Consider the following 13,506-nt stretch of genomic DNA (forward strand, 5'->3'; position numbering starts at 1 on the left):
TTTTATTCAAATGCCAAAACAAGTTTCAAGATACAAATCGTAGTTATACTCAGTTGTGTTTAATTTAAAAACATCAATTATGCTTTAACTTTCAAAACCAAATGTAAGTTGTTGTGACTAAAATGTCTCCCAGTGCATTTCTGGAGGACTGCCTTTAATATATTTAGTAGCTACTCCAATTTTCACTCTACAAAAAGGAAAATGATGAGGCTGTAAGAAAAAGATAAAGAACAGTTACAATATGAAAGACTTCCTGAGAAGAACTTCAACCATTACTAGGGAGACCAAGAAAGATACCAGTTTCTGTTCTATACTCTAGCAACCAGGCTTAAACACTTTGCAAAAGTGCATTTCTGGTCCTACCCCAGCCATAAATAGATATCTAACATCTCTTATTACATCACTGAAAACCCAATTTCATCAACAAGATGTAGAATTTGCTAATAGCTTAGGGTTCTTTTCCTAAGAAAATGGGGGTGGGGGCAGTAAGAGGAAAACTCAAGAGTTTATAAACTAAAAACTGAAAACAAATGTTTAAAGGTACTCTGATTTAAACAATTTCAAACAAGGCTGAACTGAAGGAACAGTATAGGAACTTCTATCAATATAGTGGGAAAGAAAAAAGTTTAAAAGGTACTCAAATATTTTAATATTTATGGAATCAAATGAAATAATTTTCACTGTTAAGTCCCCCAAATTTCCCCCACTGTTTAGTTTTCTTATATAATGAAAGTTAATAACTTATATTTTAGTATGAACACATTCCCTTCTGCTGATAGCATAGATTTTCTTTAATATTCTATGAAGCCAAAGAATTAGACAAATATCCAGCACCAGAAAACAACAAAAAACTAAGTACTTTAGGTAAATGTATTAGGATATTTTATTTAGCTCAGCACATGGCTGTAATACTACTTTTAGAATTAGATGTAGTCTCTTCCTGAAGATTTAAGGCAGACTTCAATTCCATCTGCTCACTCATGGTACTAAAATGGACCAAAGATGGCAAATAAATCAGACAAGTCAGCAAGAGAATGGCCTTTTTTTATAGTCCAATGGGGAAGTTTCGTGTCATGCATTAGTGGATAAGACTAAGAATACAGCTAAACAAATCATCAAAATAAGGTTCTTCAGGGTACTTTTTCCATGAAATCTTTAACTACTTGGAAACTACCTGTTCCAATTTTTAAGATGAAAAAAATTTTAATATTTTCAGGAAACAAACATGGGTAGAAAAGGCTAAACTAAAGAATGGCATCCCAATCTTCAATTTTAAAGAGTTTATTTTCCCATTTATAGTTACATTATTGTAAAATCCACAGTTATTGCAACACCTGCATTGCTTAAAAGAACTCCTAAGAATTTTTTTAAAGCGTATTTTTTAAAAACCAAACCAAAATAATGTACATTTTGTCTCTGAACACTGTGTCATTAAGTCCATGTTATGTCAGTCTGTATAAATCAATGTGATGTTACATTATATACATGATCTGATTTTTATTCTAAAAGCTTCTGACCATGTATGATATCCAAGATAGATCCAATGCTTTTAATGTCAGACTGTAGAGACAGTTACGATCCTAAACAAAAGAAGGAAAACTTTATATACAGGACAGAAGTCTGACAGTTTAGCTGTTTGCAGCATCTGCTTGACGAGGCCATCCTTCTTCTTCAACTCCAGAGTCATACTCCTCTTCAGAGGATTCTTTCGTTGGAGCCCTATAATGAAAAGCCATCAGTGTTTTTTGTTTTTTTAAATAAGAATTAGGGGTAAACACAACTTCTCAAAAAAATGAATAATAAAAAATTAATCCACTTAGCTAGAAATGACACACAAAGAAGGAAAATATTAAGAGCACTTCTAATACTAAGATTGCTTAATGGTAAAATATGGGAAACATTTAGAGCACACAACCAAAAACTACAAGTAGTTTTCCCAAACAAATTTTTTACTGAAATAAATCAACAACAAGGCTTCAACCGTGAAGGCCTTTCCTCCAGCAAAAAAGTAGAATCTATTAACGAAAATGCTTGACATTTAGCATGTCAGTGGTAAAGAAGTGGAAAGCTTCTGATCAAACCAATATGACTCAAATTAGTCAAAATTATGATCAGACCACCACAATTCCTTTATATATTAATATTAAACAATAAAAATGAGAATTATATCTCTTTGAATAAGTAAAGGTTGTTCAAAACCAATCAACTGCCTCATAAGTTACCTTAGAAGATAAGCATAAAACATAACATATGTTGTGACAGAAATCTAATTTTTATGTAGGTAACATTAATGTCAAACACTGTTTAATAAATATTTATTGAATAGATCGGGGTCAGTAAACTACAGCCTGCAGGCCAGATAAAGCCCATCATTTGTTTTGTAAATATTTATCTGAACACAGACATGCTCATTTATTTATGGACTGTAGCTCTAGTGCTATGAGGGCAGAGTAGCTGCAATACAGATTGTATGGCCCTGAAGTATTAATCTAGCCCTGTACAAGACAGTTTACTGACCCCTAGAATAGTTAAATAAAGCAGTGAAAGATGTGTCAAATTTGTCAACTGATAAGATACAACTAAGAGAAAAATTATGTCGTCAAAGTTTTGGTCTTATGTGGGTCTTCCCTGGTGGTCCAGTGCTTAAGAATCCACTTTCCAATGCAGGGACACGGGTTCAATCCCTGGTCTGGGAACTAAGATTCCACATGCCGCGGGGCAACTAAACCTGTGCTCCGCAACTACTGAGCCCACACACTGCAACTACTGAGGCTGCGTGCCACAACTAGAGAGCCAGAGCCCACGGGACCACAACTAGAGAGAGGCCTGTGCGCCACAATGAAGAGCCCTCGCACCACAATGAAAGATCCCACATGCCGCAACAAAGATCCCTCACGCCACAACTAAGACCCGACACAGCCAAGTAAATAAATATTTTTTAAAGTTTTGGTCTTATGAAAGACATGAAACAAGTAATTCATAAATTACAGAATTAGCAGCAAAGTTCATTTAAGTCTTTTCATTTGGATTACTTTTATATTTTTTTTTGATACTTCTTCCTTTAGGAGAAAAAAGTGGAGACTAATTTTTTTTTTAATATTTATTTATTTGGTTGGTTATTTGGTTATTTATTTGGTCTTAGTTGCGGTAGGTGGGCTCCTTGGTTGTGGCATGCGAACTCTTAGTTGCAGCATGCACGTGGGATCTAGTTCCCTGACCAGGGATCTAACCCGGGCCCCCTGCATTGGGAGCGTGGAGTCATCCACTGTGCCACCAGGGAAGTCCCAAGTGGAGACTAATTTTGAAGATCAATTTTCAAGACTCAAAATATTTTATAAACCAAAATCAGAAAATTTTTCTACAGAAAACTTGAGATAACTGATTAGTTTATGATTTATAAGGATTTTTATATAATTTTATGACAGACCAATAAACCATAGCAATAAAGAGCCTATCTCAAGCTTTAGATCTGTTTTAGTTTGACAATACACTTTACCGGATGTATCCTGGTTCCTTCTTTCCTTCTACTACTTCTTTGTCAACCTCCACACATACAATATCAGAATTAGGGACTTCGAACATTGGTTCTAGTAACAGCTTTTCCTAAAAAGATAAAAAAAGTAATGAATTACATGGAAAACTGAGGTTACATATAAAATGCTTGTATTCTACAGGTTATCAATCGAATTCATCAACTCAACAAATATTATGGAGTCCCTGTTATGCACCAGTAACTGAATGTTGAAAAGTCAATGTAAAAGCTTTCATATTCTTCATATTAAAACAGCTTCTAACTAAATTCACAGAGAAGTCATTCTATAAGGGAAGGCTTTTTGTCTGTATAGTTCTGCCTACTTAGGTCACCGTGCACATACAAAAAGACTGTACCTTCATTTTGTATGTGATTCAGGTGTTACTCAGAAGCATTCTTGACATACTCTATGACCAAAGGAGGTCAACTAGTAATCCTTAATTTGGAAATGATTTAATCCTAAATCATCTCTACAAAGTTATGACTTCAAACAGGCATTTGTCTCAAGTGCTGCAGTAGATCTAAAGTTATTTACTAAAGAAAACTAGTTTTGCCTATGAGTAGGGGCCGGATTATATTCCATATTAAGGAAAATACTGGTTGAGTACATCAAATTTTCTAAAAATGTCAACTGTATCACCTGTTTTTCTAGTTTACATGCTTATAAATCTGTCACAACACCTTAAGTCCAGGCCTTCATTAAAGAGTAAAATCTCAAATTATGATGGATTTGTAGCTCTAATCAAAAAGTCCTACTGAGGGCTTCCCTGGTGGCGCAGTGGTTGAGAGTCCGCCTGCCGATGCAGGGGACACGGGTTCGTGCCCCGGTCCGGGAAGATCCCACATGCCGTGGAGTGGCTGGGCCCATGAGCCGTGGCCGCTGAGCCTGCGCATCTGGAGCCTGTGCTCCACAACGGGAGAGGCCACGACAGTGAGAGGCCCGCGTACCGCAAAAAAAAAAAAGTCCTACTGAGATAAGAGAAGTAATATTTAGCAGTGAAATCCTCAGAGAACAGAATATGTGCTTGCTTTGGGAGCATGTAGGGAAATAGTAACCCACTGTACAGCCAGACCTGGGGGAGTAGGGGTGAGAACTCTAAGGAAGAGGGTGGGTGGTGACTCAAAGTAGGCTGGGTCTCTAGGATTTGTAACAAAATAAAAATAGTTCATAACATACTGAAGAATTTAGGGGTAAAATGCCACAGTATCTACAACTTAATTTCAAACAAAAAACAACAATGAGGATTTCAATAGTTCTGAGAAGGCACTCTGGAGCTTAAGTCAAAAGGCCTATGTAGAGTTTTATGAAATTCTCCTTCCCATGATCCTGATTTCCTCTATTTCATTAATCATATTAACTGTATGTCCTTTGTTGCAAACACCCTGAAGTTCCTTTTTAGAAAAAAGAAAGATATAATATACTGTGACCAAAAAAAAAAAAAATCACAAAAAATATTAGACCAATTTTCTGGATGTATTTCCAGAGGAAAACATCGAGGTTTAGTATTCTCAAAATTCAGACCAAGAAATAATCTAGTTTCTGTAAATTTATGCCAACTTACCATTATGGACCGGAGGCCTCGTGCACCTGTTTTTCGTTCTAGTGCCAATCGGGCTATAGCTTTCAAAGCATCTTCAGTAACATTCAGTTCACACTACAAATATATTCAAAAGAAATAACTCAGATAATACTTGATGATATTTTCCTAATATAACCATGCAGTATTTGATCTACTAACTATTACTACCTACCACCATTACTGGTCTTTTTAGAACAAAAAGAGACTAATGCCCTGACTTTACTGGTAACGAAATAAGTTCCAGAGAGCTAAGTACACTGATTCACTAATACTCAGAAACACAGAGTCAGAATCTTTGTGTCTTGACTGACACTATCCCCTTTCAGACTAAAGCATTTTTAGACTATAACTTAGTTTCTGGAAAATATTCATTTTAAAGAGTGTTACTAACCCTCTCATCCTATAGAACGAAGGTAAAAGTTTAGACAGGTCTCTCTAAATTACCACAAATTCCAAAACTTATTGAGAAGTTAATATACGCTCCCAAAATCAAAATACTTTGGAACATCAGATTTTATAAAATCTTGGTATTAAACAACTTTTGTTTATTAATTTCTACATCCAGAAAATGTAAAATTTAAGTGAGGTAATTATCTCTCACGGTGCTTCAGAACCTTGCCTTCAAAAAGCACTTGTTTCTATGAATTAACCTATGGGAAGGTATCAGTATGAATCTCAAGTTTGTCCTTAGTCCTTGAAGAGGTTTTCTACATTAACGTGGATTTTCTAGGGCTTTATTCAACATTTATTGAACCCCTGTGTGTTTATATATTAGAAACTGAGTGATGAATCAGACACCACCTTTGCCCTCAAGAAACTTAAGTGTATTGGGTGGTGACAAATTAGCAAAAGAGCATTTACAGCATAGTGTTTGCACATGGTGCTAAGAGAGCACCAAAGTGGGGGCATCTAAATAAGGCTAGGGGACCACTGAAGGATTTTTAAGGAGGGAAGTAAAATAATTAGCTTTGTGTTTATTCATTAAGTATTTATTAAGAACTTAATATCTAATATTTGTTGAACACTGTGTTCAATAATTTTAAAAAGATCCACTCTGGAAGTAAAGTGGGAGATGATAATATTTTGGTGGTGGTGGTCAGAGACAGACTTTAGATAGGGAGACCAATGAGGAAGTAAATGCATGGGTCAAGGTGAAGAATGATAAAGGAGACTGACTTGAGGTAGGGACAATGGCAATGGAGAGAAGGAGACTGATATTTTGAGACACTAGGTTCAGAAAACCCAAACATTTGCTATCTGATTAGATATATGGCTCCAGGTGTCTGGCTGCAGAGAAGTAGATGTGAGAGCTAACTTTAGAAAAAAGTATACCTAGTATGTCACAATGAAAGCATTTAGAATATCAAGGCTGAAAAGACAATCCTGTGTGCCTGGCTTGAGGGGTTAGGGGTAGGCTGCTAGCACAATTTCTCTCTATATATATCCTTGGGCTTTAAGCTACAATGTCAATTTTAATTAAGAAAAAAATAAAGCCAACTCCTAAGTGTCTAATATGACACAACGTGCCTTCCCTGATTCCTAGATCCATATTTAGTGAGGAATAGGCTGGTATTCCAGGTAAGTATTGCTTTTTAATTTGTTAGGCTAACATATGTAGAGTTTCAGTAGCAAAAAAAAAAACAACCCATAAATTAAGTAAGTATAAAAAATAAAAATCTAACCTTATCCATGCTGAATAAGGCCTGGTACTGAGGAATAACAGCATTACGTGGCTCAGTTAGTATTTGTACAAGTGTTTTCTCATCTAGGCTATGCAAAGGAACTACCACAGGCAACCGTCCCACAAACTCAGGAATCATGCCAAATTCAATGAGATCTCTGGCTTCCACATGACGTAATAAACGATCTTTTTCTTCAATGTCTTGGTGAGTATTTGATTCTCCACTTCGATTGGCAAGGTCTGCAGCAGCTGCAGCCCTTCTGCCTTTTCCCAGATTAGACGGTGTTCCAAATCCAAGATACTGCCAAAGAAAAGACAGGTATTATAAATAACAGAATAAAGCTGCATCGTGCTCAGCATTTTACATGCATATCTCATGCCATCTTCACAACAGAAGAAAGTATTATCATTTATATTTTACAATGAAGAAAAAGGCTTAGAGAGGTTAAGTACCATTGCTGCTAGTGGTAAAAGCCAGGATTCAAACTCAGGTCTATCTGCCTTCAGAATTGAGAACCTAACCAACTCTCAAAGAATGAATTCTAGTAAAAGTAGGTAAGTAAGAACTGTGAAGGGAAGTCCCTTAGAACTCATACAATGATGTTGCAGGATTTTTCTGAGACCTCTAGACTAGTGTGGCTTCCAAAATGTGCAAGAACTGTGGAAACAGAGATAGTAATTATTTTGTAACCAAAGTCAGTTTTGTAATACTGTAAACAGGAATAGTGCCTATGGAACAAGCAGACTTAAAACAAAATTATCCACAAGTGTCTTAAGTCATTGCTAAGCATTCTATTAAAATCGTGATTTGGGGTTGCATACTATGAGTTAGAATATCCTATGAGTTAGAACATCCTATGAGTTAGAATAATTTCGATTTTATAAAGAACATGTAAGGACATCAAACAAAAATGGTAACTTTGCTGCAAAAAGTTGTTTATCTAAGGTGTATGGATCTTGCTTTAGTCAATATAAAAGAACTATACTCCAGGCAACTGTCCGCAGTTTAATTTTGATATGTCATACAACTTTTGTCAAAAGAACAAGTACATGATATATGAGAAAACACCTAAGTTAAAAATCCATTCCTGGGCTTCCCTGGTGGCGCAGTGGTTGAAAGTCCACCTGCCAATGCAGGGGACACGGGTTCGAGCCCTGGTCTGGGAAGATCCCACATGCCGCGGAGCAACTAGGCCCGTGAGCCACAACTACTGAGCCTGCGCGTCTGGAGCCTGTGCTCCACAACAAGAGAGGCCGCGATAGTGAGAGGCCCGCGTACCGCGATGAAGAGTGGCCTCCGCTTGCCGCAGCTAGAGAAAGCCCTCGCGCGGAGACAAAGACCCAACACAGCCATAAATAAATTAATTCATTCATTAAAAAAAAAAATCCATTCCTGATACTCTAAGCTGTGTATGTGGACAGTTAGTGTATCAGAAAGCAAAATACCTTTCATTCAATAATTTAAACATTTATTATACATACAATATAAGCATATATAGTAATAAATATATATACTCATATTTATTATATATATGGATATACATTTATTAAGCATTAAGCATTATTATAAAACACTGAGGATACAAACCTGAAGACAGCCCTTATCCTAACCTAAAGGGACTTATTTACAGTGAGAACACATGAAGATATTAAAGCATCATAGGTGCAATGAAGGACAACTGTACAGGAAACTACAGCAGTGGAAAGAAAGAAAAGAGGAAATACTGGGGACAGAGAGTAAGAGGTGACCAAGAAAGTCTTCACAGAGGAATTGCCTAATCATTTGACAGACTGAGTCTTAAAGAATGAACACATATTACCACCCAATACACTTCTGGATTTGTTTGAGCAAGAAATAAATGTTTATTGTGTTAAAAAAAAATGAACACATATTTGCCAACTGGACTGAGGTGGGGAGGACATGAGCAAAGGCAATAGGAATAAAACTTAAGACTGCAAGCAGTTTCATATGGTTAGGAAAGAGGTAGAGGTAGAGGTGTATTATTTATATTGTACTCCTGGCTTTCAATGAGGTTTGGTAAAAACAGTAGCCAAATGGATGTGTTTAATCCTCTATAAAATCACTGTTGCAGACTCTCTTATGTCTCTGTCTTCTTTTCCTAAAAATCTATGTGACAGGGACTTCCCTGGTGGTCGAGTGGGTAAGACTCCACGCTCCCAATGGAGGGGGCCCGGGTTCAATCCCTGGTTGGGGAACTAGATCCCACATGCATGCCACAACTAAGAGTTCGCATGCTGCAACTAAAGATCCTGCATGCCGCAACTAAACATGCCACAACGAAGATCCTGCATGCTGCAACTAAGACCCGGCACAGCCAAAATAAATTAAAAAAAAAAAAATCTAAGTGAAAAACTCTTTTTTAATCTTTGTCTCTCATGAAGACATCATACCCTTCCTCTTTCAGGCAATAAAAACTAGCTCACGATTTCTCCCTACTTTTCATTAAGAAGTTCAAAGCTAAACAGAGTGACTTAATTTCCACTAAGTTGAAATGACCTAAACCTTCCTTTTACATGTTTCTGATCTCTTTACTAATAATACTTTTAATTGTTCTTTTCTAAATGTTTCTAGCTTCAAATTCTTTTTGGAAGTATGAATTATAAATAAATATAAGAACATGGTCCTTGGCTTTGGTTACAGAATTTTGAATATAAAGTTCTCTCTCTCTCTTCCCCACCCTCCCCCATCTGTCTCTCTCAAACGCATGCATGTTTGGGCGCACACACAAAGAAATAATTTCGTCTTTCTAATTTGTTAGGCTAATTTATACAGAATTTCAAAAGCAAGAAAAACATAAATTAACTAATATGAAAAATAAAAATCTAACCTTATTGAGGAATAACAGCACTACCTGGCTCAGTTAGTATCTGTACAAGAGGTTTCTCATCTAGGCTATGCAAAAGAATTAACACAGGCAACCATTTATTAGCAGCGTTATTTTTCTTTTTTACTACTACTAAACTACTACATTAGTAGCTACTACTACTAAACTAAAAGCTAAAGTAAACTACTAAACATGCAAGGCCAAGGAGACTTAAAGCAAACAATACAGCAAAGAGGTGATCTATGATATATTCATTTACGTAGAATATATTATATAAAAGGTATCATTTGTGGCTACTATGTAAAACACAAAAGCATGGAAAACAGGCATGTTTTCGGGCTTCTTGCCACTATTTTGACATTACATTTTATCGTAATCAATCAATAAACAGGTACTGGGCATGAACTTTGAGGATACGAAAAAATAAGTACCAGTTAAAATCAAGGCTTATAAGAATGTTTAAGAAACATCTATAAAACTAGGTGGGATCACAACCCTTCCCCCAACCTCCAAACTGCTTTCCTCCATTTGTGCATGTCAGCAGTGATCTATGAAGACTCTATGGGCAGGAGCAATGGAGACAAGCTCTTTATTGGGCTCCAGTGAATTGGGCAAGAGAAATGAGTAGAATTTTTATTGATACAGCAGCTACCTCAAATAATAAAAAACTCCTTAGATGAAATATAAAATTGAAATCATCAAGTTATACTTTAAAAATGCCCATATATAGATGATATTTAGAAATCTTCCAAACTACTACTATGACATTTTAAAAATAACTAGGCATATATTTCTGGTATACTCTAAGAAAACCTAACTCGTAAAAATCCACAACTGGCAGCCAGCATCTAGATATGAGATTAGAAACTGAGGGTCCATCCTCTAACTTCAAATGCTTTCTCTCCTAGTAATCACTCAGAAAAACTTACCTTTTCATTTTTTCTCCTGCTGATGATTCTGTCCAAACCATTGAAAGCACCAGATGCAACAAACAGGATGTTTGTTGTATCAACTTGTACCGTTTCTCCACGTAGCTTACGGGAATTCTTTTCTGGAACATTGACTATTGTGCCTTCTAGTAGTTTTAATAAGCCCTAAATAAAGAATAAATGATTTATGGCATCATCATATAAGCGTATTATTTATTATACTTTAGGTAATGGGATTCAATGGGGAAAATAATATGTGGTTATGGTCAATGAGCATAACTGAAGAAAACTCCCACATTTCTATAACTAACATGAAAATCTAATATACTATCACATTAATTATTCATATATTTATTTGGAATAGGTATAGGACTCCTGATGCATTCAGGAAACAGTCAACTCAAGAGGTTGTTTTTGATGGTAAAGACATAGTTCTGACATAAAGATAGAATTATGGCTCTCTAAGATGTTATCCAACCATGGTGGGAACATTCAAAATTTGAAAATATTTGAAGATTTGTCTTTCATGCAAATTAAAATTCTATTCTACTCCTAGTGTTAAACTTTGAGAATACCTATATATTGAGATGCCTTTATAAAAAACATCATCCAGCACATTTTATAAGTGTGACTGTACCTGTCTATGTCTTGGTCAAAAAAACAAAAGCAATTTTCCTTACCCTGTAATTTATGTCATAATTAGTTACCAGTAAAAGGTCAAGTTGCCCAATAGATTATTATGACTTTAAGTATGACTCTATAAGGCATAAAACTCTATTTTATCTTCTAATTAAGTGAAAAGAATAAGATACATGTACATAGTTCATTTATGTCTAGTTACAACCAGAACTTTCTTTAAGAGTCCTCTAGAAATGTTTAACTGGGCCTTTGTGTAATAAAACCAACAAAAATTAAATTTCATTTATTTCTTTAAAGTATTTTTAATTTCCTAACAGAGGTAATTTGGTATTTAGAATCGCCAACAGCTTTCTCTTAGGACCTGAACTAAATGGTATATGGAGTTTGGAGGGGGAGAAATAAACAAAACAGAATCTAATTGAATGTGAAACCAAACGTACAATATTTGGGAGGTTGATGTATTCCCTTCCTTTTAGTGGACTTGAACAAAATATTCAACTGCTTACTTGCTGAACGCCTTCTCCACCTACATCCCGTAACTGATGAATGCCTGGCACACTGCCAATCTTATCTACTTCATCCAGAAAGACAATTCCTATAATTTAAGGAGGATTCTATTTATAATATGAAAAAGATATAAACAAAATAACTCAGCTTTAAACGACTAGGTAGCTAGAGAGCAAGGTTATTTAATCTTTAACACTTAACATATACAATGGCTTAATACTATAAAAATACACTGCTAGCTTTCCCACTCATCATTTTGTGCAAACGTTTTATAATTTATTCTATAGAATATCACTTGGGTATGATAACCAATTCTCTATGACAATAGTTATCTACCCCACTAATGTTTTCAGGTTCTTTATTCTAAGAAGCTGAGATAGAGGTATAGTGTGAAAGCAGAAGGTGGATACAGGGTTGGTATTAGCAAAATTTTAGCTTATTTTTTTCCCATCCATATTCTTGTCTTAAAGGAATTTGGACAGGAAGCTGTCAAGCTCTTCGTGTAAACAAGGACAGATGATAGATAGGGAAAAGAGAAATGCAGCATCTATGACATCCCCTAAGTCAATAGCCTAATTTGTTTCTATATACATCTTGCACTCTCCTGCACTTGTCCTCATCCCCTCCCTTACCCCACCCCAGCATTACGAGTATAGAGGAAAGTCAGAACAGGAAAAACAATGATAGTATTAAGGATCTAATGGAATAGTAATTTAGCCTCTTTTCACCCTAGTAGCCATATTATAACATTAAGGCAAAGCAAACTTTGTGGCCCTTGGTATGCTAGAAAATGTTTAACATAGCTACTTTTATATAATTATAGAATTTTACTCCTTGACTCAAAATAAAAATTATATTCTCTTGCTATTAGACTGCTTCCCCAACAGACTATATCTGGGGACAAACTACACTGAAACATACCTTGTTGTGCTTTTTCTACATTATAATTGGCATCTTGGAGCAGTTTGGCAATCACAGATTCAATATCTTCACCTACATATCCAGCCTGAGTCAAAGTCGTACAGTCACAGATAGCAAAAGGGACATCAAGGCATTTAGCTAAGGTTTGTGCCAGAAGAGTTTTACCTACAAATAGAAACAGTAACTAAAAATTTACTAAAAATATGCTGTCATACAATTTCTCTACAAAAATGCAAAACAAATTAAATGTGAAGAATGTATAATAAGAAAAATTAGTGTTACATCTTTTCTCTACTATTACTCAGATATAATGGTACCCTATTTTCATTATTCCTGTTAAGATATTAGGGACTGGCCTAAAGGGCAATACCAACACCTCAAATTCAGTTCTAAGCCCTTTATAACTACCATAAGATTGGCCTTAGATGTTCCTCTTAAGAGTGAGAATCCCCCAGTCATAAGACACAGGTTACAGAATCATTTCTATTCTATTTTTTTTAAAATGAGTAGTGATTTTTCAGTAAGTTATTTACCTGACCCAGTTGGTCCAAGCAGCAAAATATTACTCTTTTCAAGTTTTATGTCATCATGGGAAGAATCCAATACTTCACCTCCTCGTTTTTCCTGAGGTATTTGTTGGTTTACTTGTTGCTGCATTGATGCTCCTAAAGCATTACCATGTGGACTAATTCCAGCAATCTGAAGCAACTCTGAAAAAATGCCAAAGGAATTATTAGAGCTTCATTTGATTTTACCTGAAAAAATGCCCAATAAAACCCTACATCTAAAACCAATCACCTATTTAGAAAAAATTTAAATATTCTGACATTTTGCCTTACCTATAAAGGAAGAAAGCCTCAAATTATCTAAT

General features: G+C 35.5%; 1 protein-coding gene across 2 annotated transcripts in view; it reads right to left on the reverse strand.

The window, feature by feature from the left end:
• CLPX (caseinolytic mitochondrial matrix peptidase chaperone subunit X) overlaps positions 1 to 13,506 on the reverse strand; it is a 36,950-nt gene continuing 23,444 nt past the window's right edge. Inside the window, exons 7-14 of one of the 2 annotated variants that reach the window (XM_082849607.1) lie at positions 13,169 to 13,345; positions 12,636 to 12,800; positions 11,714 to 11,802; positions 10,569 to 10,733; positions 6,795 to 7,094; positions 5,095 to 5,187; positions 3,497 to 3,603; positions 1 to 1,719 (exon numbers count right to left, since the gene is read on the reverse strand). In XM_082849607.1, the coding sequence (XP_082705733.1) occupies positions 1,629 to 1,719; positions 3,497 to 3,603; positions 5,095 to 5,187; positions 6,795 to 7,094; positions 10,569 to 10,733; positions 11,714 to 11,802; positions 12,636 to 12,800; positions 13,169 to 13,345 (1,187 nt within the window). In that variant the 3' untranslated portion in view covers positions 1 to 1,628. Of the gene's footprint in view, positions 1,720 to 3,496; positions 3,604 to 4,561; positions 5,188 to 6,794; positions 7,095 to 10,568; positions 10,734 to 11,713; positions 11,803 to 12,635; positions 12,801 to 13,168; positions 13,346 to 13,506 lie in introns of those variants that run through there. The other variant, XM_082849606.1, reaches the window with a different exon arrangement.

The sequence above is a fragment of the Leucopleurus acutus genome (assembly GCF_964270905.1).
Source record: "Leucopleurus acutus genome assembly, chromosome: 1".
NCBI lineage: Eukaryota > Metazoa > Chordata > Mammalia > Artiodactyla > Delphinidae > Leucopleurus > Leucopleurus acutus.